This window comes from Mauremys reevesii, linkage group 7 (genome assembly GCF_016161935.1).
Source record: "Mauremys reevesii isolate NIE-2019 linkage group 7, ASM1616193v1, whole genome shotgun sequence".
Lineage (NCBI taxonomy): Eukaryota > Metazoa > Chordata > Testudines > Geoemydidae > Mauremys > Mauremys reevesii.
Window position 1 is genome coordinate 52,304,319 of NC_052629.1, and position 25,720 is coordinate 52,330,038.

General features: G+C 51.9%; 1 protein-coding gene across 4 annotated transcripts in view; it reads left to right on the plus strand.

Moving 5' to 3' along the window:
* BMPR1A (bone morphogenetic protein receptor type 1A) overlaps positions 1-25,720 on the plus strand; it is a 192,147-nt gene that overhangs the window by 155,904 nt on the left and 10,523 nt on the right. For all 4 annotated transcript variants that reach the window (XM_039547800.1, XM_039547801.1, XM_039547799.1 and 1 more), the window contains 3 exons: positions 1,927-2,119; positions 2,549-2,846; positions 10,181-10,356. In XM_039547800.1, the coding sequence (XP_039403734.1) occupies positions 1,927-2,119; positions 2,549-2,846; positions 10,181-10,356 (667 nt within the window). The remainder of the gene's footprint in view (positions 1-1,926; positions 2,120-2,548; positions 2,847-10,180; positions 10,357-25,720) is intronic.

Genomic DNA, 25,720 nt, shown 5'->3' on the forward strand with positions numbered 1-25,720 from the left:
CCTGGCTTTCTACCTGGAGCACACCAAGCCCTTTCTGGTGTCCTCTCAGAGGATTTCGATTTGGCTCACCACCTGCATCCGTACTTGTTATGAGTTAGCACAGGCTGTGCCTCCACCGATACTGAAGGCTCACTTGACGAGGGCTCAGGCCTCTTTGGCTGAGTTCCTGGCACACGTCCCTATCCAGGACATCTGCAGGGCCACAATGTGGTCTTCGGTTCACAACGCATTATGCCATCACCCAGCAAGCCAGAGATGACACTGGATTTGGCAGAGCTGTGTTGCAATCGACATGTCCATGAATTCCTACCTGCCACCAATGGTACTGCTTGGGAGTCACCTACAACGGAAGGGACATGAGCAAGCACTTGAAGAAGAAAAGAGAGTTACCTGTTTTTGTAACGTGTTCTTCGACATGTTTTGCTCATGTCCATTCCAGGACCCGCCCTCCTTCCCCTCTGTCAGAGTTTTGGCAAGAAGGAACTGAGGGAGTGGGGAACCGGCGGTGCCCCTTATACCGCGGCATAGGCACACCACTCCAGAGGACGCCAGAGCCAATCCCCTATAGATACCACTGAGTGAAAAACTTCTAGCACCAGTGCATGTGGCAAGCACACACACCTACAATGGAATGGACATGAGCAACACATCTCAAAGAACAAGAGTTACAAAAGGTAAACGTCTTTTACTTACCCTACAGTAACTGGTTCTTCAAGGTGTGGTCAATGCAGATCCCATGAGTCCATCCCTGCTTGTCAGAGTTCTCTGCTTCCGTGGACTCGAATTGCAAGGGAATTGAGGGAGCATCACAGCCACTCCCCCTTATACCCTTGCATGAGAGCACAAGGAGAGGCACAGGCACATGTGCAACCCTGATGGATGTTGTTACTAAAATAAAATATCCAATCTCACATGCATGGGGTGCATGCACACCTGCAGTGGGATCAGAGCTGATTACAACTTCTTGAAGAGCCACCGTTACTTGTAAGTTACTGTTCTTTTTCCTTTCATCAATCTAGTATTAATTCTCCTCTCTCTTACTGCTACAAAGTCAGGCCATAGGTTGGTACAAGAGCTGTTTTTTTGTGTTTTTCAACCTCATCAGTTCTCCGTCTCATTTATTATCTCACCTGAAAACACCCATTTCTTCCTTTGCCTGTGTGTATACTTCTTAATTTCTGAACTGTGCTATTTATCTGTAAATATTTAATTCCATATACTTTTTTGAGCTGCAGTTAGTATGAAAGACACTATAAAAACAAACACACACACACACAAATGTAAAAGAGTTAGTCTTTCTCTTCCACATAATGAACCAGAACTAGAAAGCATGAGAAGAGGGATTATTTTGTAGAAAACCTGCTGAGGCCAATAAAATATAAAGAAATGTTCTGTCCTCCAGCAGGCCTTCGGATGAAATACCTTAGACTTGGATAATACTATTCCAGTTGTAAGATTTTTCTCTTCAGCTTTATTCATGATATTTAATAAAATAGGCTTGCATACTGCACACTGGCATACTTTAAATTGGTTATGAACAACTGTCATAACTGCATAAACTTGCTGATTCAACAGTGAATTGAGGCATGCCTTTTAGCATAATTATTGTAGTAGCTCAGCAAAAAGGTTTATCCAGTGAGACAGGTGGCTGTAATCCTATACAAATTAGAAGAATTTAGCTCAGTCTAATTTAAACAAAAATCAAATGTATTTTCTTCTCTGAGTATTTTATTTATTGATTTTTATACACATCCACTCTCCCAATCAAGGCAGCAATGATTAGTTAGAAGAAGGAGTAGCTGGAAAGAATCTAGAATAGACCTTTGAAATGGAACCATTGTTAAGGCAAGCAAAGTTTTAAGACTGGCAACCATCTTGACAATCACTTGCTGATTTTCACTTGCTGATTTTTTTTTTCTTGTTTAGGTTCAGCGCACTATTGCCAAACAGATTCAGATGGTGCGGCAAGTTGGGAAAGGGCGATATGGTGAGGTGTGGATGGGTAAATGGCGAGGCGAAAAAGTGGCAGTCAAAGTATTTTTTACCACTGAGGAAGCCAGTTGGTTCAGAGAAACTGAGATTTACCAGACTGTTCTAATGCGTCATGAAAACATACTTGGTAAGTAAGCAGTTTGTAATTTGAATGGGTAGTGGAGGACTTGTATTTCAAAGAATTGTAGTTGTTTCATGAAGAGTGTGGAGACATTCCTTTATGAAATCACTGCAGGAATGTAGCATAGCATATAATAATAAAAATGCTATAATTATATGCAGACTATGGATCTTGCTTATTTTTAATATTACAAATAACAGAGCTTGACTTTTCTTCTTTTTGCTTGAGGATCAACATTGTGACATCACATGAGGTTGAAACCTAAACTCTAGCACTCCTGGTCCTCAAATAAGAAGTGATGGGTGTGTAAGGGGCTGTTGAGTCTTACTATAAAATGAGTCTTAAGCTTTTTCATTTCCTGAAAAGTCTTCCAAGTAATGAATTATGTGATTTCTATGTAACACTAAATGCTAACTTTGTTTATGCATTGAACAGGTTTTATAGCCGCTGATATTAAAGGCACAGGCTCCTGGACACAACTTTACTTGATTACAGATTACCATGAAAATGGATCCTTGTATGACTTCCTGAAATGTGCCACACTTGACAACAGGGCTTTGCTCAAACTGGCTTATTCTGCTGCATGTGGTCTGTGCCATCTACACACAGAAATTTATGGGACACAAGGCAAGCCTGCTATTGCACACAGGGACCTGAAGAGTAAAAATATCTTGATAAAGAAAAATGGAAGCTGCTGTATTGCTGACCTGGGTCTTGCAGTCAAATTTAACAGGTAGATGATCAAAGCCTATTAGCAGTTGGTATCTTTTGCATGTATGTTGAAAGGCATCAAAGATCAAGTTGAAATGAGTGTTAATTCACTGATTGGTTGTTTTGCAGTTAAACAGTAAAATTGTATGGTGTTTATTTATTGTTTTGAGAGTCAAATTCTCTTCTTTACTTTGGATGTGGGGTGAATATTGAGGTGGAAGATCAAATGGTCTCAAAGATTGTTAGGATGGAGAGCTAAGAGTTCAAGTTGTTCCCCTCTCCACAAGAAGGAGAGAAAAGGAAACAAATCCACTGCCAGAATCAAAAACTTCATCTTTCCCTGGAGCATCTCTATAATGCTTTCATGTATTTTCAGTATAAGATCCGTGACTCAATGAAAATTTGAGCAACATAAAATGAATTGAATAGTAAAATATATTACCTACAAAATTACTGTTCTTCGAGTGCTTGCTCATATCGATTCCAATTAGGTGTACGCGCGCCGCATGCACGTTCAGCGGAAGATTTTTACCCTAGCAACACTCGGTGGGTTGGCTGGGCGCCCCCTGGAGTGGCGCCGCTATGGCGCCGGATATATACCCCTGCCGACCCGACCGACCCTCAGTTCCTTCTTACCGCCCGTGTAGGTCGTTGGAACAGTGGAGCGCAGCTTAGCTGACCTCCACCTCCCTAGCTATTCGCTCATTTCTCATAGTTATTGTGTATATAGTTCAATATTTTATATTTCTAGTTAGTTTTATTAGTTTTAGTAGTAGTTAGTGTATATAGTTAAGAGGGATCAGGGCTTAGCCCCTTCCTCTCACCCGGTACCGGGGCCCATGCCCGGTTCACCAGGCTTTAAACCGTGCACGACCTGTCATAGGCCGATGCCCACAGGAAACTCTCACGACTCTTGTCTCAAGTGCTTGGACGAATCCCACCTCGCAGACAAGTGCCGCATCTGTAAAGCATTCAAGCCCCAGACGAAAAAGGAGCGGGACATTCGACTCAAGCAGCTCCTGATGGAGGCAGCTCTCACTCCTCCATCTTCGGCACCGACCACGGCACCGGGGACGAGTGCCTCTTCCACACCAGAGCGCACTGGCACCATGAAGGCTCCTCGACACCGGCCATCACCAGCCCAGGCTCCTGCCCGGCACCGCTCACTCTCCCCAAGGGTCAAGAAGCATAAGACTCCTGCGGCCTGCGTACCTGCGCCGCAGTCGGAGCTCTCATCTAAGTCGGACCGCCCGGCGCCGTCAACTGCCACGGCACTGACACCTGCTGCACCGTTGATTCTGGTCTCGCACAAGCCGTTGAGTCGGTGCCTACCAGCTCCCCGGCGCACGCCGTGGTTGAGCTTATTGTGCCCTCCACGCCGGAGACGTTCTCTACGGCAAGGGAGTTGATTGCCTTGACGGACCCCAGGCTGCCTCAACCCCCGGCACCGCCGGTGCGGGCTGTTCACTCAATAGGCAAGCCTGCCCTGCTGAGACCACTCTTGCCCGACACCACCGAACATCGTTGGTCACGATCCAGATCCTGCAGACGTTCTTGGTCCCGTCATCGATCCCGGTCTCAGCGCCGCTCGCAGTCCCGGTACCGGTCATACTTGCGGCACCGGTCAAGATCCCGATCTCTGACCCGATACTCTCGGCACCGATCACGGCGCCATACCTCTCGCAGCCAATCAAGACGTAGGGATTCGAGACTCCGGTCGACCTCCCGGCATTGCGCCGGTAGCAGGTCCCGATCTCCTTCCCGGTACCAGTACGACTCCCAGTACCGTTCTCCGGTGCCGCGTGGAGACGGATCAACTAGATGCAGAGGCCCTCCCCAAACGGTCTCAGCTCCTCCATGGCCGTCACAGCATGCATCCGTTTCATCCCATGCGGACAGTGCCTCCTATGGAGATTTGGATACTTACAGCAGGGCCACCCAAGGAGCCCACGGCCCGGACCAAGGACCGCAACAATGGTCCTTTTGGACGCCTTGGGCATATCACCAAGCCCAAGGTGAACCCACTGTGACATCACGCTCCGTTACTTCAGAACACCGCGTGCCAGAAGCCACGGTCAGCAGATCTCCCCCTGCTGGTACGGAGGAAGCTCCTGCCCCCACACCGGACCCCCAGGCTCCCCCGGCTCCGGATGTCCACTAGGATCAGGAGTCACTTCAGGACCCGCTTGTCCCGGGACTTTCTTCCTCCTCTTCACCAGACGAGGCGGTAGCGGGGACATCATCATCAGGCCTACCTCCCATTGACCTCAGGTCACGCCAGGACCGCCTGTGGCGTGTCGCCGAAAATATCAACTTGCCAGTAGAGGAGGTTCCAGAGGTTGAGGACCCGGTGATAGATATATTATCGGTGGAGGCACCAACCCGAGTAGCCCTACCCTTCATTCGTTCGATCCAAGCTAGAGCAGATACCATCTGGCAATCCCCGGCAACTATCCCGCCGACAGCCAGAGGGGTCGAACGGAAGTACATGGTGCCCTCCAAGGGGTATGAGTACTTATATGTGCACCCCCCTCCTTGTTCATTGATTGTACAGTCCGTTAATGAACGGGAACGCCACGGCCAACAAGCCCCTGCCCCAAAATCAAAGGAGGCCAGGCGAATGGATTTGTTGGGACGAAAAATCTATTCCGCGGGAGGCCTCCAACTCAGGGTAGTGAACCAACAAGCCCTGCTTAGTAGGTATAATTACAATACCTGCTTAGTAGGTATAATTACAATACCTGGGAGGCAGTAGGGAAATTTACAGAGCTGCTCCCACAGGACTCCCGCCAGGAATATACAGCATTGTTGGAGGAAGGCAAAAAAGTAGCGCGGACCTCTCTACAGGCCTCGCTAGACGCCGCTGATTCGGCAGCTAGAACAGTTGCCTCTGGCATCGCCATGCGACGTATCTCATGGCTTCAGGTGTCAGGCTTGCCACCTGAACTTCAGTACACTATACAAGACTTACCATTTGATGGCCAGGGCCTATTCTCACAAAAGACAGACCCCAGGCTACAGAGTCTGAAAGACAATCGCGTAATCATGCGTTCACTCGGAATGCATACGCCACAGACTCAAAGAAGGTCCTTCTGCTCCCAACCTCAGCACCCCTACCCCCAGCCTAGGCCAAGACAGGACTTTGTCAGACAATGAGGTCGTACCAACCGCAGACGACAGTCTGGACCTCAAGGGGGTAACAATACCGGTCCCACCAAGCCATCTACAGGACCCAAATCAAACTTTTGAGGGTGTGCCCGAGAGCGGTGTACCAATTGTCTCCCTGGATCCTTTTCAGTTCTACAACCACCTTTCCCCATTCATCCTTGCGTGGTCCCAACTAACCTCAGATCATTGGGTCCTTCGCACGGTGGAGTGTGGATACCACCTGCAGTTTATTTCACCCCCTCCCTCCCAACCCCCTTCCTTGTCCCTCCTCAGGGACCCCTCTCACGAGCAACTCCTCCTACAAGAGGTCCATAGGCTCCTTGCGATTGGAGCTATAGAGGAGGTACCGGAGCAATCAAGGGGCAAGGGGTTTTATTCCCGATATTTCCTAATCCCCAAGGCGAAAGGTGGCCTTCGGCCTATCCTAGACCTGCGAGGACTGAAACAAGTTCATGAAAAAGTTCGTTCCGCATGGTATCCCTGGGAACTATCAGCCCTTCCCTGGATCCCGGAGATTGGTACGCCGCTCTCGATATGAAGGACGTGTATTTCCACATTGCAGTTTACCCTCCACACAGACGATATCTGCGGTTTGTGGTGAACCGCCAACACTTTCAGTTCACAGTCCTTCCCTTTGGCCTCTCCACGGCCCCTCGGGTTTTCACAAAGTGCATGGCGGCAGTCGCAGCCTCCCTCCATCGTCATCGAATATATGTCTTCCCATACCTCAATGACTGGCTTATTCGAGGGACCTCCGAGGCACAAGTCACCAGGCATGTGCACATCATCAAGGACTTATTCATGCGTCTAGGCCTGATGATCAATCTGGAGAAATCTACTCTAGTGCCTACGCAAAGAATAGAGTTCATTGGGGCCACTCTAGACTCCACTCTTGCAACGGCCAGTTTGCCTTTACCTCGTTTTCAGGCAATCGTATCGCTTATACAAACACTTCAAAACTTCCCGACAACCTCGGCCCGTACTTGCCTCGGCCTCCTCAGCCATTTGGCAGCATGCACATTTGTGACAAAGCACGCCAGACTGCGCGTGCGTCCCCATCAAACTTGGTTCGCCTCAACCTACTGCCCAGGCAGGGACGCCATAGACATGGTACTCACCATCCCACCGAGCATCTTAGGCTCCCTCGACTGGTGGCGGATGCAGTCCCGGGTGTGTGCAGGCCTGCCGTTCCATCCACCACAGCCCTCCGCGTCTTTGACAATGGACGCGTCATCTCTTGGCTGGGGTGCTCACCTAGGGCACCTTCGCACTCAAGGCCTTTGGTCATCTCGGGAGTTGGCGTTACACATAAATGTCCGAGAACTGAGAGCAGTCCGCCTGGCGTGTCAAGCGTTCCAGAGCCATCTGCAAGGTCGTTGTGTCTCAGTCTTCACAGACAACACAACGGCCATATATTATATAAACAAGCAGGGCGGGACACAATCCTCCCCACTTTGTCAGGAGGCAATTCAACTATGGGACTTTTGCATAGCCCACTCAATAGACCTGGTAGCGTCCTTTCTCCCAGGAGTCCGGAACACTCTGGCAGATCAACTGAGCAGATCCTTCCTGTCTCACGAGTGGTCCATCCGTCCAGACGTTCTCCATTCTGTCTTCCGGCAGTGGGGGTTTCCCCACATAGACCTCTTTGCCTCCCGAGAGAACAGGAAATGCCAGGTGTTCTGCTCCCTGTGAGGTCGCTCTCCGGGCTCCCTCTTGGACGCATTCCTAATTCCGTGGAACGGGCACCTATTTTATGCCTTCCCGTCGTTTCCACTCGTCCACAGAGTCCTCCTCAAGCTCCGCAGGGACAGAACCCACCTAATCCTGATCGCTCCAGTGTGGCCGAGACAGGATTGGTACACCCTGTTGCTCGACCTCTCCGTGGCAGACCCGATCCCCTGGCCACTCTGCCCGGACCTCATATATCAGGACTTCGGCAGGCTTCACCACCCGGACCTGCAGTCCCTTCATCTGACAGCATGGCTGCTCTCTGGTTAAGCCAATCTGAGTTGCGTTGTTCCACCGCAGTACAAGAAGTGCTATTGGGAAGCAGAAAACCTTCCACGCGAATGACATATCTCGCCAAGTGGAAGCGCTTCTCCCATTGGTGCGCTCAGTGTAGATTTCTCCCTGGTCATGTATCTATCCCCACTATCTTGGACTACTTATGGTCCCTCAAGGAACAGGACCTGGCGATCTCATCTATAAGGGTACATCTTGCAGCTATTTCTGCCTTCCACCCGGGCGAGGCTGGCAATTCAGTCTTTTCTCACCCCATAGTTTCCAGGTTGCTTAGAGGCTTGGAGCGGCTGTACCCTCATGTCAGACGCCCAACCCCTACCTGGGATTTAAACCTGGTGTTAGCTAAGCTCATGGGTCCCACCTTTGAGCCTTTAGCCACATGTTCGCTGCTATACCTTTCCTGGAAGACAGCCTTCCTCGTCGCTATCACCTCGGCTAGACGAGTCTCGGAACTCCACGCTTTGACCGTGGATCCCCCGTATACGGTATTCCATAAGGACAAGGTACAGCTCTGACCGCACCCGGCATTCCTCCCTAAGGTGGTCTCTGCCTTCCACATTAATCAAGACGTCTTCCTCCCAGTTTTTTTCCTGAAGCCGCACTCATCGAGTCGGCAACAACAACTGCATACTTTGGATGTCCATAGGGCTCTCACCTTTTATATTGAGAGAACCAAACCCTTCCGACGTTCACCTCTGCTCTTTGTAGCGGTCGCAGACCGGATGAAAGGCATGCCGGTCTCCTCCCAACGAATTTCTTCTTGGGTGACATCCTGTATCCGGGCATGCTATGACTTGGCGCATGTTCCGGCTGGACATCTCACTGCCCATTCTACTCGGTCTCAAGCCTCATCTGCCGCCTTTCTGGCCCATGTACCCATCCAGGAAATTTGTTGTGCGGCTACCTGGTCTTCCATCCACACCTTTGTGTCACACTACGCAATGGTCCAACAGTGTAGAGACGATGCCGCCTTTGGCTCAGCGGTCCTACATTCCGCAACCTCTCGCTCCGACCCCACCGCCTAGGTAAGGCTTGGGAATCACCTAATTGGAATCGATATGAGCAAGCACTCAAAGAAGAAAAGACGGTTACTCACCTTTGTAACTGTTGTTCTTCGAGATGTGTTGCTCCTATCCATTCCAAACCCGCCCTCCTTCCCCACTGTCGGAGTAGCCAGCAAGAAGGAACTGAGGGTCGGTCGGGTCGGCGGGGGTATATATCCGGCGCCATAGCGGCACCACTCCAGGGGGCCGAGTGTTGCTAGGGTAAAAATCTTCCGACGAACGTGCACGCGGCGTGCGCACACCTAATTGGAATGGATATGAGCAACACATCTCGAAGAACAACAGTTACAAAGGTGAGTAACTGTCTTTTTTGACTGTAATTATTTAAAAAATATGAAAAATTACTACAAAAACAATTGCTAATGTCTGAAGCAGCCACAAAATTTCACTTTCCCACACTAATGCCAAAGAAACTGCAAGCCCTTGTCCAAGAATTTGGGTTCAGACATGGTAATTTCTAGTATAGTTTTTAGTGGGTGTGTGGATAGTATGGTGGTAGAACATTATAAATGCAGGTAATTTTGTAGAAATAGGTTGTTTTTTTGTTTGTTTGTTTGTTTTGTAAAGCTCATTGTAACATGCTCAAAATGTTCCTATTAGAAATAAGGGTATTTTAGGTCTAATATAGGGGTAAAAACTGTACATGTAAAGCTTATAGTGGAATGCATGGGCTACCAATGTCTTGAAGTGGATATCAAATCCTAGAACACAAGAAAACTTCAGCATGAGTATTGATGTGTAGAATTGTGGATATTAGTAATGCATTTTGAGTCTTGAACATTTGGAATTGTCTGCTTAGTCATGTGTGCAGTTTTGGTGGGGGGGTTTTGGGCTTTTTTTTTTTTTATTATTTTTTTTTTGCAAAGCAGTCACATGAACCTTCATGTTGGGTATTTTATAATCTTTTTTTATTTAATCTGTCTAAAAGAAGCATAATATATTATAAGCTGTAATATTGGAAGGAGGATTTGAGAAAGAGATTATTGATTTAATTATAGTTCATAATTTTACTTTGACGATAATAATTGCATCTTTTTACATGACAGCAGTTCCTTTGTACTGCTCCACAGTTCATTTAACCTTAATTATTTACATTTAGTGATACGAATGAAGTTGATGTCCCTTTGAATACTAGAGTGGGAACAAAACGTTACATGGCACCAGAAGTCCTAGATGAAAGCCTAAATAAAAATCATTTCCAACCATATATCATGGCTGACATCTACAGTTTTGGCTTGATCATTTGGGAAATGGCTCGGCGTTGTGTCACAGGAGGTAAGCCTTTAAATCTTGTGTTTCAAAATTATTTACAAAACTAAGTTTTCAAAAGAATTTACCCAATACCTCTAATCCAAGGACTAAGCCTTCTGAAGAGAATGAAAAATATTTGAGTCCTACCACTTGCCCTGTGTCTCAAGGGCAGGCACCCTGCATTTTAAAAGAACAAAACAGCTGTGTGATTCACTTAATTGTAACACTGTCAATCAACTGTCTTCTTCATACACTTTTTATAACATAACTTACTATTTCTTCTTCGAGTGATTGCTCCTATGCATTCCAGTTAGGTGTGCGCGCGCCACGTGCACGGCTCGTCAGAAGATTTTTACCCTAGCAACACTCGGTGGGTCGGCTGGGTGCCCCCTGGAGTGGCGCCGCTATAGCGCTAGATATATACCCCAGCCGACTCGTCCGCTCCTCAGTTCCTTCTTACCGCCCGTGACGGTCGCTGGAACAGTGGAGTGCTTAGTTGACCTCCACAGCCCTAGGTTCTCACCGTTCCCTCTCTCCCTCGAGGAAACGTAAGCCAGCACAGACGTCCTCCAAGGTCTCTGCACCAGGACCTATCGCCCAACCACCGGCTCCGGCACCGGCACCCCCAGCACCGACTCCGGCAGCGCATAAACCATGCGCTGTATCATTGACTCCGGCACCGAAAGGGCCGTCGAGTCCGGTACCTCCTTGCTCCCCGGTGCATACTGTGGTCGAGCTCGCTCTCCCGTCGACTCCGGAAACCTTTTAGACGGCGAGAGAGCTGATAGCGTTGACGGAGCCAACGCATACTCAACCCCCGGCACCGCCGGTGCGGGTTAAGTCAGTTGGCAAGCCGGCTATCATGCGGCCTCCTTCCCCTGACAGGCAGGACAGACGCTACTCTAGGTCCCGGTCCCGGTCCCGGAGGCGTTCCTGTTCTCGCTGCTCCAGATCTCGGCACTGTTCGCAGTCCCGGTACCGCTCTCCATCGCGGTACCAGTCGTACTCGCGGAGACGATCCCGGTCCCGGTCTCCTGACAGACGCTATCGGCACCGATCTGGCTCTTGGTACCGTTCCCGGCACCGGTCCTCCTGTAGCCGCTCCCACCGCTCATTCCCGGCACCGCGAAGACCGGCATCGTTCCCCGGCACCGTCCAGGGACAGACCGGCAGCGTCGACGGCACAGTCACAAAGTCTCTCGGCACCGCCGTGGCCTTCGAGACAGCTGTCCGTCTCCTCACAGGCAGACAGCGCAGTTGGTCAGCGCACAGAGCCTCAAGGGCAAGACCAGGGTCGTTCTCAATGGGGCTTCTGGACTCCATGGGCCTACCATGAGACTCAAGGAGTGCCTTTTTCCACTCAGCACTCCAGGGCATCCGACCACAGAGCACCTGAGGCTACGGTCAGCAGACCTCCTCCCACAGCCGTGGTAGAGGAGCCGCTGGCATCCACGGATGCGGAGCATCTCCCTGTCACTGAGGCCCCGCAGCAGCTCGATGAGCCCCCACCGGACACGCTGCTCCCGGGCCTATCATCCTCTTCCTCGCCGGATGAGGCCGTGGCTGGGGCGTCCTCCTCGGGCCCTCCACCAATCGATCTACGGGCCCATCAGGACTTGCTACGACGGGTGGCCCAAAACATAAACCTGCCAGTGGAGGAGGTGGCAGAGGATGATGACCCCGTCGTCAGCATAATCGGAGCAGATGTGCCTCTTCATGTGGCCCTGCCCTTCATCCGCACTATCCAGCGGAATGCGGACACTGTCTGGCAGTCACCAGCGTCCATCCCGCGTCCATCCCGCTCGGGGGGTGGAGAGAAAATACTCGGTCCCATCCAAGGGATACGAGTATCTCTACACGCACCCAGCTCCATGCTGGTTGGTGGTCCAGTCCGTTAACGACCGTGAGCGACATGGCCAGCCGGCGCCAGCGCCCAAGTCCAAAGAAGCGCGGCGTATGGACCTTTTGGGCCTTAAAGTCTATTCAGCTGGAGGTCTCCAGTTGAGAGTCGCCAACCAGCTGGCTCTCCTCAGTAGGTACACCTATAACACCCTGGTGTCCCTCTCGAAGTTCTCTGAGCTTGTGCCATCCGACTCCCGGCCTGAGTTCACGGCCCTTGTTGAGGAGGGTAAAAAGGCATCCCGCTCGGCCCTCCAAGCCTCTCTGGACTCTGCAGATTCAGGAGCCAGGACTTTGGCCTCTGGAGTGACCATGCGGAGAATTTTGTGGCTTCAGGCCTCCACGCTGCCCCCGGAGGTCCAACACACCATCCAGGACTTGCCGTTTGATGGCCAGGGTCTCTTTTCTGAAAAGACAGACTCACGACTGCAGACCCTCAAGGATGGTCGAATCACCATTCGCTCCCTGGGCATGTACACGCCTGTTACCCAGTGGATATCCTTCCGGCCACAGCCGTACCGCCCGTTCAACCAGCCCAGACCACGGCCCAATAATAGGCGCAGGGGCAGAGTGAACCGGCGCAGGCAGTCGGGCAATCAGGGAAACCAGTCCCAACCACCCTCTAAGCCTACCTCGGGACCCAAACAAAACTTTTGATGGGACGCCCAAGGACGGCCCACCAGTTTCTTTACCGGATCCTTCCCCTTTGTTTTTCAACCGTCTCTCCCAATTCCTACCGGCGTGGTCCCAGATAACAACCGATGACTGGGTACTTCGCACGGTGGAGTCTGGTTACCGCCTCCAGTTTATTTCGCCCCCTCCCTCCCACCCACCATACCCGTCCCTCTTCAGGGACCCCTCTCACGAGCAATTCCTCTTGCAAGATGTCGAGACTCTGTTGAGTTTGGGTGCCATAGAGGAGGTGCCGGAAGGCATGCGGGGCAGGGGATTTTATTCCCGATATTTCCTAATCCCCAAGGCGAAGGGAGGTCTGCGACCAATCCTCGACCTCTGAGAGCTCAACAGATTTCTGGTCAAGCTCAAGTTCCGCATGGTAACCCTGGGGACCATTATTCCCTTCTTGGATCCGGGAGACTGGTTTGCCACCCTCGACATGAAGGACGCTTATTTCCATATTTCCATTTACCCTCCTCATCGTCGCTACCTGCGCTTTGTCGTCAACCACCAGCACTACCAGTTTACGGTGCTCCCCTTCAGCCTCTCCACGGCACCGAGGGTCTTCACCAAGTGCATGGCGGTGGTCGCCGCGACCCTTCGGCGTCGCCGGATACATGTTTACCCATATCTCGACGACTGGCTGGTCCGCGGAACGTCCCAGCAGCTCGTAGCTCAGCAAATGGCCAAGATCCTAGGCCTGTTCCAACACCTAGGCCTTATGATCAACACCAAGAAGTCTACCTTGGCTCCAACGCGGAGGACAGAATTCATCGGCGCGGTCCTGGACTCCAATCTTGCCAGGGCCTGCCTCCCTCTGCCTCGACACCAGGCCATGGCTTCCATCATCCGAAGCCTGCAATCCTTCCCGATGACAACGGTGCGCACCTGCCTCAGCCTCCTAGGCCACATGGCAGCGTGCACTTTCGTGACCCCATACGCGAAACTCCGCCTTCGCACCTTTCAAACGTGGTTGGCGTCGGTTTACCACCCACACAGGGACTCAATAGACACGGTGGTCACGATTCCGCAACCAGTCCTCCTTTCGCTCAACTGGTGGTTGGACCCAGGGGTGGTGTGTGCCGGGGTTCCGTTCCGCCCCCCTCAACCCTCTATTACTTTAACTACGGACGTCTTGGCCATGGGGTGGGGTGCGCACCTCGGCGGCCTACACACCCAGGGCCTTTGGTCACCCCGCGAGCTGACCCTCCACATCAACGTCCAGGAACTGCAAGCGGTTCGCTTGGCGTGCCAGACCTTTCGCTCCCAACTCCAAGGTCGCTGCGTGTCCGTTCTCACAGACAACACGACAGCGATGTTCTACATCAACAAGCAGGGCGGAGCACGTTCCTCCCGGCTTTGCACGGAAGCGATGCAACTGTGGGACTTTTGCATAGCCCACTCCATCCATCTAGTAGCATTGTTTCTCCCGGGAGTGCAGAACACACTGGCAGACCGCCTCAGCAGGTCTTTTCTCTCCCACGAGTGATCGCTTCGTCCCGATGTGGTGCACACAATTTTCCAGAGGTGGGGTTTTCCCCGGATAGACCTTTTTGCCTCCAGAGAGAACAGGAAATGCCATCTGTTCTGCTCTTACCAGGGCAGCTCCCAGGGCTCCCTCTCAGATGCATTCCTCCTCCCGTGGAAGGATCGCCTGCTGTATGCCTTCCCTCCCTTCCCCCTCGTACACCGGGTACTGCTCAAGCTCCGGAGGGACAGGGCCCACTTCATTCTCATTGCTCCGGCGTGGCCGAGACAGCACTGGTACACCCTGCTGTTCGACCTCTCAGTAGCGGATCCTATTCCCCTCCCGCTATGGCCGGACCTCATAACGCAGGACTTCAGCAGGCTTCGCCACCCGGACTTGCAGTCCCTCCACCTGACGGCTTGGCTCCTGCATGGCTAACCCGAGCAGAGCGGGACTGTTCCGCTGCAGTGCAGCAGGTGCTGCTAGAGAGCAGAAAACCTTCCACTCGGTCGACCTACCTCGCTAAGTGGAAGCATTTCACGCTCTGGTGCAGTCAGAAAGGTCTCAACCCTCTCCTGATCCCTGTTCCCAAGATCCTGGACTATCTCTGGTCCCTCAAAGAGCAAGGCCTCGCGATCTCCTCCTTGAAAGTGCACCTGGCGGCAATTTCCGCCTTTAGGCCCAGCATAGGGGAACATTCCATCTTCTCCAATCACATGGTTTCCCGTTTTCTAAAGGGACTAGAACGCTTATACCCTCCGGTACGGCACCCAGCTCCTACCTGGGATTTGAACTTGGTCTTAGCCAAGCTTATGGGAGCCCTCTTTGAACCCTTGGCCACGTGTTCCCTTCTCTACTTGTCCTGGAAAACGGCCTTCCTCGTCGCTATTACTTCAGTGAGACGAGTCTCTGAGCTTCGTGCCCTAACGGCTGACCCGCCGTATACTATCTTCCATAAGGACAAAGTGCAGCTTCGGCCACACCCCGCCTTCCTGCCTAAGGTGGTGTCGGCTTTCCATGTGAACCAGGACATCTTCCTCCCGGTCTTCTTCCCGAAGCCGCACGCATCCCGTAGGGAACAACAGCTTCATAACCTCGACGTGCATAGGGCCCTCGCTTTTTACATAGACCGAACGAAGCCTTTCCGCCATTCGCCCCAGCTCTTTGTGGCGGTAGCAGATCGCATGAAGGGCATGCCAGTCTCTTCCCAGCGGATTTCGGCCTGGGTGACGTCATGTATCAAGACATGCTACGACCTCGCTCAGGTTCCGGCTGGTCATCTCTCCGCTCACTCTACAAGAGCGCAAGCCTCTTCTGCCGCCTCTCTGGCCCATGTCCCCATTCAGGACATCTGTCGGGTGGCGACCTGGTCTTCCGTTCACACCTTTGCTTCCCACTACGCATTGGTGCAACAGTTCAGAGACGATGCAGCCTTTGGCTCAGCAGTCTTACACTCTGCCACGTCTCACTCCGACCCCACCGCCTAGGTAAGGCTTGGGAATCACCTAACTGGAATGCATAGGAGCAATCACTCGAAGAAGAAAAGACGGTTACTCACCGTTGTAACTGTTGTTCTTCGAGATGTGTTGCTCCTATCCATTCCAGACCCGCCCTCCTTCCCCACTGTCGGAGTAGCCGGCAAGAAGGAACTGAGGAGCGGACGGGTCGGCTGGGGTATATATCTAGCGCTATAGCGGCGCCACTCCAGGGGGCGCCCAGCCGACCCACCGAGTGTTGCTAGGGTAAAAATCTTCCGACGAGCCGTGCACGCGGCGCGCGCACACCTAACTGGAATGGATAGGAGCAACACATCTCGAAGAACAACAGTTACAACGGTGAGTAACCGTCTTTTCTCTCTTGCTTTTTTATACCTTCATACTGTGCCTGGTTTCATTCTACTCTTCCTCTTCTTTCCTATGATAGATGACTGTGTATCTTTTTTCCTGCATTGTTTTCAATATCTATTTCCCCTTTTTTTGGTCTTATTCCTGTGCCTCCTTACCTATCTCTTTTCCTACATTGTGTTCTCTATCTCCATCCCATATTTTCTGTCTTCAACTTCTTCCCAAATTTGCACTCTCTTTTTTCAGGAATTTGTAAGTTCTTCTTCAAGTGATGTCCTTGTGGGTGCTCCACTTTAGGTGTTTGAGTGCCCCTGCACTTGTAATCGGAGATCTGTGGTAGCAGTGCCTGGTTGGGTTGCACATGTGCAGTCCCCGTCTCATGCTGCCATAAGCAGTTAACTGGCGCTGTGTGACCAACCTCTTCCCCCCCCCCCCCCCCCGCTTCCTTTACCAGCTTTGGCTTGAGTCGGAGCATTCAGCAGTGCCTCATAGCTTAGTATTTTACCCCTTTTCCATTAGTTCTTTGACTAGCTAATTTGCCTTCCCACTTTTTCTCCTTTTTTCTTCCAAAAAAAAAAAAAAGTTTATTTCGTTCCCTCAGTAGAAGCTAGTATTTTGTTTCACTGCTAGAGTAGTTTCCTGAGGAAACTACAATCCATCAGTGATCTTCCAGAAAACACCATTCTGGCCACTATGGATGTGGAAGCCCTCTACACTAACATTCCACACAAAGATGGACTACAAGCCATCAGGAACAGTATCCCCGATAATATCACGGCTAACCTGGTGGCTGAACTTTGTGATTTTGGCCTCACCCACAACTATTTCACATTTGGGGACAATATATATCTTCAAGTCAGTGGCACTGCTATGGGTACCCGCATGGCCCCTCAGTATGCCAACATCTTTATGGCTGACTTAGAACAGCGCTTCCTTAACTCTCGTTCCCTAACGCCCCTACTCTACTTGCGCTACATTGATGACATCTTCATCATCTGGACTCATGGAAAAGAAGCCCTCAAGGAATTCCACCGAGATTTTAACAATTTCCATCCCACCATCAACCTCAGCCTAGACCAATCCACACAAGCGGTCCATTTCCTAGACACTACTGTGCTAATAAACGATGGTCACATAAATACCACCCTATACCGGAAACCCACTGACCGCTATACTTACTTACATGCCTCCAGGTTCCATCCCGGACACACCACACGATCCATTGTCTACAGCCAAGCTCTTAGATACAACCGTATTTGCTCCAATCCCTCAGACAGAGATAAACACCTACAAGATCTCTATCAAGCATTCTTAAACCTATAATACCCACCTGCTGAAGTGAAAAAACAGATTGACAGAGCCAGAAGAGTACCCAGAAGCCACCTACTACAGGACAGGCCTAAAAAAGAAAATAACAGAACACCACTAGCCATCACCTACAGCCCCCAACTAAAACCTCTCCAGCGCATCATCAAAGATTTACAACCTATCCTTAGAGATGATCCCTCACTCTCACAGATCTTGGGAGACAAGCCAGTCCTCGCTTATAGACAGCCTCCCAACCTGAAGCAAATACTCACCAGCAACCGCACACCATACAACATAAACACTAACCCAGGAACCTATCCTTGCAACAAAGCCCGATGCCAGCTCTGTCCACATATCCATTCAAGTGACACCATCATAGGACCTAATCACATCAGACACGCCATCAGGGGCTCATACACCTGCACATCTACCAACGTGATATATGCCATCATGTGCCAGCAATGTCCCTCTGCCATGTACATTGGCCAAACCAGACAGTCTCTACGCAAAAGAATAAATGGACACAAATCTGATATCAGGAATCATAACATTCAAAAACCAGTGGGAGAACACTTCAACCTCTCTAACCACTCAGTGACAGACTTGAAGGTGGCAATTTTGCAACAAAAAAACTTCAAAAACAGACTCCAAAGAGAAACTGCTGTACTTGAATTAATATGCAAACTAGATACTATTAACTGTGGCCTAAACAAAGACTGGGAATGGTTGGGTCATTACACCAATTGACTCTATTTCCCTATGTTAAGTTCTCCTCACACCTTCTATGGGCCATCTTAATTATCACTTCAAAAAGTTTTTTTTCCTCCTGCTAACGATAGCTCATCTCAATTGATTAGACTCTGCCTGTTGGTATGCATACTTCCACCTTTTCATGTTCTCTGTATGTATAAATATCCCCTGTCTGTGTGTTCCATTCTATGCTACTCTGAAACCTGCTAGAGTAGTGTTAGTTCTCCCCTCATGGAGAAGGGGGAAATACTCCCTTCAGGGGCATGCCCGGTTCACCGGGCTTCAAACGCTGCCTCACCTGCAGGCTTTCAATACCTATTTCAGATGGACACTCTGTGTGGTCACTTTTTAGGAGAAGCACATGTATCTGAAAAGTGCCTACATTGTCACAAACTGTCAGTCTGGACCAGGAAAGCCAGAGACTTACAACTTAAACTGCTGCTAATGGAGAAGTCCTCTCCACCCGGCGTCGGAGCCAGAAACACGGATACCTCTGGGATACACTTCTCCAACTGCAGCCTCTGACAGGGGCTCGTCTTTGCCTGTTACTCACGAGACAGACCACCCAGATAAAAAGGTGGCAAAGAAACATGCGCTGTCCCCACCGGCTCGGGAACCGAGCAAGAAACAGTGTTCCCCAGACCAGGATGGTAGGACCCTCTGGTACCATGGGTATTGTGAGAGCTAACGGCTTCAAGACATCTAGTTCCAATGCAGTCACCAAGGGGAAACAGAAAACCCATGCCTCGGCACCAGTGGAGCCATCCCAACACTCCGCACCGGGCACATCAAAGCAACTGCAGCCTATGGTGCCATCTCCTGTCAGTATAGTGCAACTGACAAGTGCATCCTTGCAGACAACAGCTCCACATCAGCCAGTATCCACCATTACCTCATCAGTGGCCCTGGGGCTGTCAGCACCACAACAGTTCTTCCTTCCCAGAGACCTTATGGTGTCTTCAACACCTGACTCTCCCATTCTTGGCACCAAGATCACCACAGCACCGTCGGTACCAAGCCATCCCACCACTCCACCACCATCTGCTCCCCCATTTTCTAGTGAAGATGAGGACAAGGGAGAGACACATCCTTCGCAGCACTCTTCTCCCACCCGCCAAATGATCAAACCAGCCCCACCACACAAGAGGTACTGTACCAGGGGCCAAAGAACAATAGCGGTACAGACACCCTTGGATGGCTCCTATGCCCTTCCCTCCACAGTGGCAATATTGGGCCCCATAGATATCCCTCACACCACCTCAAACCTCCTACCCCACATAGGGAAGGTACATGGCACTCACCTGTGCTGTCCGCACTGGGATCATTTGAGCCCCCTGAAAAGATGACGGGCAAACAGGAAGAAATTTCTGACCCAGGATGTCAAACCAATAACCCATTTTTCTTCCTCCTTCCCGGATGACATCATCATGCCTCCTCCCCCCATGAATGATGTAATCATGGAACCTGTCAAGCATGTCTGGCAGACCGCTGCAACAATCGCTCCAACCTGCAAGAGGTCCGACATGAAATATTATATCCCTGCAAAGGGAAGAGAGTTTCTTCTTCGTGTGATTGCTCATGTGCATTCCAATAGGTGTGCGTGCGTGGTTTTTCCTCAGCGATACCCATCTGGTCGACTGTGGTGTATATAGGTCCCTGCCAACTTGCCGCCTGCTCAGTTCCTTCTTACTGCCAGTGACAGTCATTGGAACAGCTCAGTCTCTTGCATTCACAAGTGCCTACCTAGTGGTGCCCTTTTCTTAGTTGCATATAGTTGTTAGTTCATTTTATATTAGTTGTAGATTAGTTGGACTTACTTCAGGGAGCTTCCCCCTCGTCCTAGTTTCCTCAGGTGCCAGGGCATGCCTTGGTCGCAGGGGTTTAAGGCATGTGAGAGGTGCATAAAACCTATGCCCATAGGCGATCTGCATGCTGCCTGTCTCAAGTGTTTAGAAGAGGGACATCAGACAGATAAGTGCCCCATTTGCAGGAGCTTCAGACCCAGAACTAAGAGAGAGTGGGACTATTATTTGAAGCTCCTCCTGATGGAGGTGGCCCTCCACCCGCAGCTGGAAGTGGCACCGGCATCCTTGGTGCGCAGCGCTCTGGCCTAATTGCGGGATGTCCCAGTTCTGAGGAAGGACTCTTCCAAGGAGCACCAGTGCCGCTCCCCAACCTGTAAGACCAGTGCCACCAAGTGGCAACGTTCACAGTCCCCGGTGCTGCATAAGAAAAAGGTGGTGGACAGGGGTCATTCCCCCTTCAAGAAGCCGCGAGGGGACACAAGCGGGATGCATCCTCCGGCGGGACACCCACAGTCTGGGCCTCAAGACCTGGCACCATTGACTCCGGCCCCAACGGGAGGCCCGTTGAGTCCGGTGCTGATGGATTCCCCAACTTGGGAGGATTTAGAGGAGGAGCTCGACCTTTCCTCCACGTCGGACACCTATGAGGCAGCACAAGACCTCATTGCCATGATGGTGCAGTCCCCGTCCCCGCAAGCCCAGGCACTGTAGGTGGCACCAGCGGTGGCACTGGCTGTAAAGTCTAGCTCAGCACCATATGTGGCTCCAGCACCTTTTGCAGCTCTGATGGCGGCATCACCTCTGGTTCATCATCATGGTAAGCCTATGATGTTACGGCGCTGCTCACCATCTCTCTGGCACCACTCCCTGGTGCCATCCGGCTCTGCCGCCCGTGGTCGGGCACATACTACTAGTCTGAGTCAGACACTGAGTCTTCTGTCTCTCAACACAGCCACTACTGGTCCCAGCACCGCAGACCAGTGGAATCATTGACACCGGCAATTGCCTGGCCACTCCAGTGGCAGGGCCCAGTCCAGTGGCCCTTTTGGATCCCTTCGACCTACCATCAGGGTCAGGGCTCCAGGCTGGCATCGGTGGCATCTGCACCCCGTGCTGCCCCCTTGGCAATGTCGCTGGCTCACTACACCCCCAGGGCTCCTGAGGACCCCATACGAGACAGGGACACTCGGCGGTCATGCTCAGGCGCAGCACCCGATCCAGCGCCATCAGTGACACTAGAGCCACTTCCAGTCACGGGAGGCTACAAGGTACCTGACCTAACCACCAGAGAGCCGGAAGGACAGGAAGACCCTGTCCCACGGGCTGCCTCCTCTTCCTCACCAGACAAGGCAGTGGTGGGCACCACCACCACCCTGCCAGCAATGGACACCAAGGGTCACCAGGACCTCCTTAGGAGGGTGGCCCTAAACCTTAATCTCCAGGCAGAGGAGGTCATGGAGGAGTCTGACCCAATGGTGGACAAACTTACCCCTTGAGAGTCCTTCTAGGGTGGCCTTGCCCCTCATAAGAACGATCCAAAACACCACTAAGGTGCTTTGGCAAACTCCAGCCTGTATACCACCCACTGCTAAAGGGGTGGAAAGATGATATTTTGTGCTGCAGAAAGTGTACGAACACCTTTTCACGCACCCCCCAGCTAGGGACTTTGGTAGTTGATGTGGCAGACCACAAAGAGCGGCAAGGGCTGCCGGGTCCCACGCCTAAGTCACAGGATGCTAAGAAGCTTGACCTTTTCGGCCAAAAAGTCTACTCGACTGGGGGGCTCCAGCTTCAAACCGCCAGCCAGCAAGCGGTACTCAGCTGCTATGCTTTCAGCTCTTGGAGCTTGTTGACAAAAGTTCCAGGAGTTACTCCTGGCTGACTCACGCAAGGAGTTTAGCGCGCTCCTTGAGGAGGGCAGGGTGGTCTCTAGAACCTCCCTCCAGGCCACACTGGATGTGGCGGACTCTGCAGCTCGGACAGTTGCCACCGCCATCACAATGAGGTGCAGTGCGTGGCTCCAGGTCTCAGGGATACTACCCGAGGTCCAGAACACTATGCAGGACCTCCCCTTTGACTGTGCAGGCCTGTTCGCCCAAAATACAGACTCTCACTTGCACAGCCTTAAGGACTCGCGGGCGTCTTTGAAATCTTTGGGGATCCATACCCTGGCACCTCAGAGAAAGCTTTTAAGCTTCAGCCCCCGTCCCACTTCTATTCTGGGCCTCCGAGACTCGCCAAGGAGACAGGGCAGAAACAATAGAGGCGCCCACCACAGTCCTCCTCAGGCCAAGGCCAGGGTTCAGCCCCCTGGCCCGAAGCCAAACTTTTGAAGATGCACCTGAGGACGGAGCATTGGTTTCAGTCTCGGATCCTCCCCCCCCCCCCCGCCTTTGTGAATCAACTCTCCCGCTGCTACCATGCTTGGTCCCAGATCACGTCAGATCGTTGGGTCCTCAGCATGGTAGGGGTGGGATGTTCTATCTAATTGTGTTCCCTCCCACCCTTCCTTCCCCGTCCCTCTTCAGAGACCCTTCTCACGAGCAACTCCTCTTGCAGGAGGTGCAATTGCTCCTCGTTCTAGGGGCGACGGAGGTTCCTCAGGAGTTCAGGGGCAAGGTGTTCTACTCCCACTATTTCCTCATTCCCAAGTCCAAGGTGGGCTCCAGCCTATCCTGGACCTGCAAGATCTCAACACATTCGTAAGGAAGGTGAAGTTTCACATGATCTCTTTGGCTACCATCATTCCTTCCCTGGATCCGGGGGACTGGTATACCACCATCGACTTGACAGATGCATACTTCCATATATCTGTTAACCTGGCCCACAGACGATTCCTGAGATTCATGGTCAGTAGCCAGCACTATCAGTTCAGGGTGCTCCCGTTCATGCTCTCGGTGGCCCCTGGGTATTCACCAAGTGTATGGCAGTCGTGGCAGCCTTCCTCCACAAAAGTCAGGTGCAAGTATTCCCATACCTAGAAGACTGGCTTATCAAGGCCGAGTCCCAAGCATGGGCTGCAGAGCATGTGTCCCTGGCCTGGGCCACATGCTGAGCCTCATATTGAACGTGCCTAAATCCACACTGGCCCCAATGCAGAGAATAGAATTCATAGGGGCTCTCTTGGAATCCATGCAAGCCAGGGCATTCCTGCTGGAGCTGCACTTTCAAGCACTCACGGACATTATCAAGCACCTTCACCGGTTTCCCACAACCATGGCCAGAGATTGCATGAAACTATTGGGGCATATGGCATCCTGCACATACGTGATTCAGCACGCCAGGTTATGCCTTCGGTCCCTCCAGGCATGGTTGGCACAGGGACCTGCTGGACATGATAGTTATCCTCCCCCGTCACATCCATTGGTGGCAGCAACCACAAGTTGTGCGGGAGTACCCTTTGCCAAACCCCATCCTATGCTATTGGGGAGCGCACCTGGCAATATCAGGACCCAAGGCCTATGGTCCCATACAGAACTATCGCTGCATATCAATGTAAGGGAGCTGAGGGTGGTTCGTCTGGCATGCCAAGCGTTCCAGGCCTGCCTGCAGGGCACGTGTGTCAGTGCTGAGGGACAACACTGCAGTGATGTTCTATATAACCAAAAAGGGTGGTGCTCACTCCTCTCCCCTGTGCCAGGAAGCCCTCGAGCTGTGGGATTTTTGCATTATCCACTCGATACACCTTGAGGCGTCGCACCCTCCGGGGGCACAAAACGAGCTAGCCGACTGCCTTAGCCGTTGGTTTCACGGCCATGAACGGTCCCTCCGGCTGGACATTGCACGCTCAATTTTCCAGAAGTGGAGCTCTCCCCACATAGACCTGTTTGTGACACGGAGCAACAGGAAGTGCCAGAAGTTCTGCTTCTTCCTGAACCACAGCCCAGGCTCCATCACGGATGCCTTTCACCTTTCATGGACGGGTCACCTGCTGTGCATGTTTCTGCCCTTCCCTCTCAGACACAGAGTCCTCAAGACTCGCCCGGACAGGGCTTCCTTGATCCTCATAGCACCAGCGTGGCCCTGCCAGCACTAGTTCACCAGGCTGTTGAACCTCTCAGTGGACAGACCAGTGGTGGTTCGTGTCTGTCTGACCCTAATCACACAGGACCACGGCCATCTGCAGCACCCCATTCTGCAGTCCCTCCACCTCATGGTATGGAAACTGAACCCTCTTGAGCTTCAGTGTTTGGACCCAGTGAGGAAGGTCTTTCTGGGAAAACCCTCCACTCGTACCACGTACTTGGCAAAGTGAAAGCATTTTTCCATTTGGTCTCGGCAAAGGGGAACTGAATCACAGCTAGCTCCAATTCCCCTGTTATACCTTAAGCAGCAAAGGTTAGCAGTATCATCTCTCAGGGTACACCTTGCTGCCATCTGTGTCTTTCACCCAGGGGCAGTGGGTGGGTCAGTGTTCGATAATCCCCTGGTGGGCAGGTTTCTCAAGGTCTTAGACAGATTTTATCCCCAGGTACAACAGCCCGTTCCCCAGTGGAACCTCAACCTTGTCCTGTCCGCACTCATGGGGCCACCTTTCAAGTCCATGGCAACCTGCCCTCTGTCATACCTTTCCTGGATAGTGGCCTTTCTGGTGGCCATAACCTCGGCCATAGGTGCCAACTTCTCCTGGCGTCGGTGGGTGCTCAACCCCCAGCCCTGCCCCGACTCTGCCCCTGCCCTGCCCCCTTTCCAACTCCTTCCCCAAAGTCCATGCCCCAACTCTGCCCCCTCCCTGCCCCATTGGACTCCTTCCCCAAACCCCCTCCCTGGCCCCGCCTCTTCCCTACCTTCTCCCCTGAGTGCGCCACGTTCCTGTTCCTCCCCCCCTCCCTCTCACAGCTTGTTACGCCACAAAACAGCTGTTTCACTGCGGCAAGCACTGGAGAAGCGGAGACACGGTGTGCTCAGGGGAGGAGGCAGAGGTGAGCTGGGGAAGGGGGTGGGATGAGAAGCTTTTTTCCCCGTGGATGCTCCAGCTCCGGAGCACCCACGGAGTCAGTGCCTATGACCTCGGCCAGAAGGGTATCCGAGCTCAGAGCGCTGACTTCCGAACCACCATATACGGTCTTTTATAAAGACACGGTGCAGCTACGCCCTCATCCTGCATTTCTGCCTAAGGCTGTCTCCCAGGTTCATGTGAACAAGACATATTTTTACCTGTGTTCTTTCCTAAACCTCATGCCAGTAACAGGGAGCACATGTTCCATTCCCTGGATGTTAGGCATACCCTAGCATTCTACATTGAGCACACAAAGCCTTTTGTAAGTCACTACAGCTCTTTATTGCAATCACAGAAAGGATGAGGAGGCTCCAGATCTCGTCCCAGCGCATTTCATCATGGATCATGTCCTGTATCAGGACTTGCTACGACCTGGCTAAAATTCCACCCCTTCTGCTTACGGCGCATTCCACCAGAGTGCAGGCATCATCTACAGCATTCCTGGCGCAGGTCCCTATCCAGGACATTTGCAAGATAGCAACGTCGTCTTCCATCCACACCTTCACGTCACACTACGCCGTTACCCAGCAGGCGAGGGACAATGTAGCCTTTGGCAGGGCAGTCCTGCAGTCAGCAACCAGGTGAATTCCGACCCTTCCCCCCGGGGGAACTGGTTGGAAGTTACCTATTGGAATCCTTC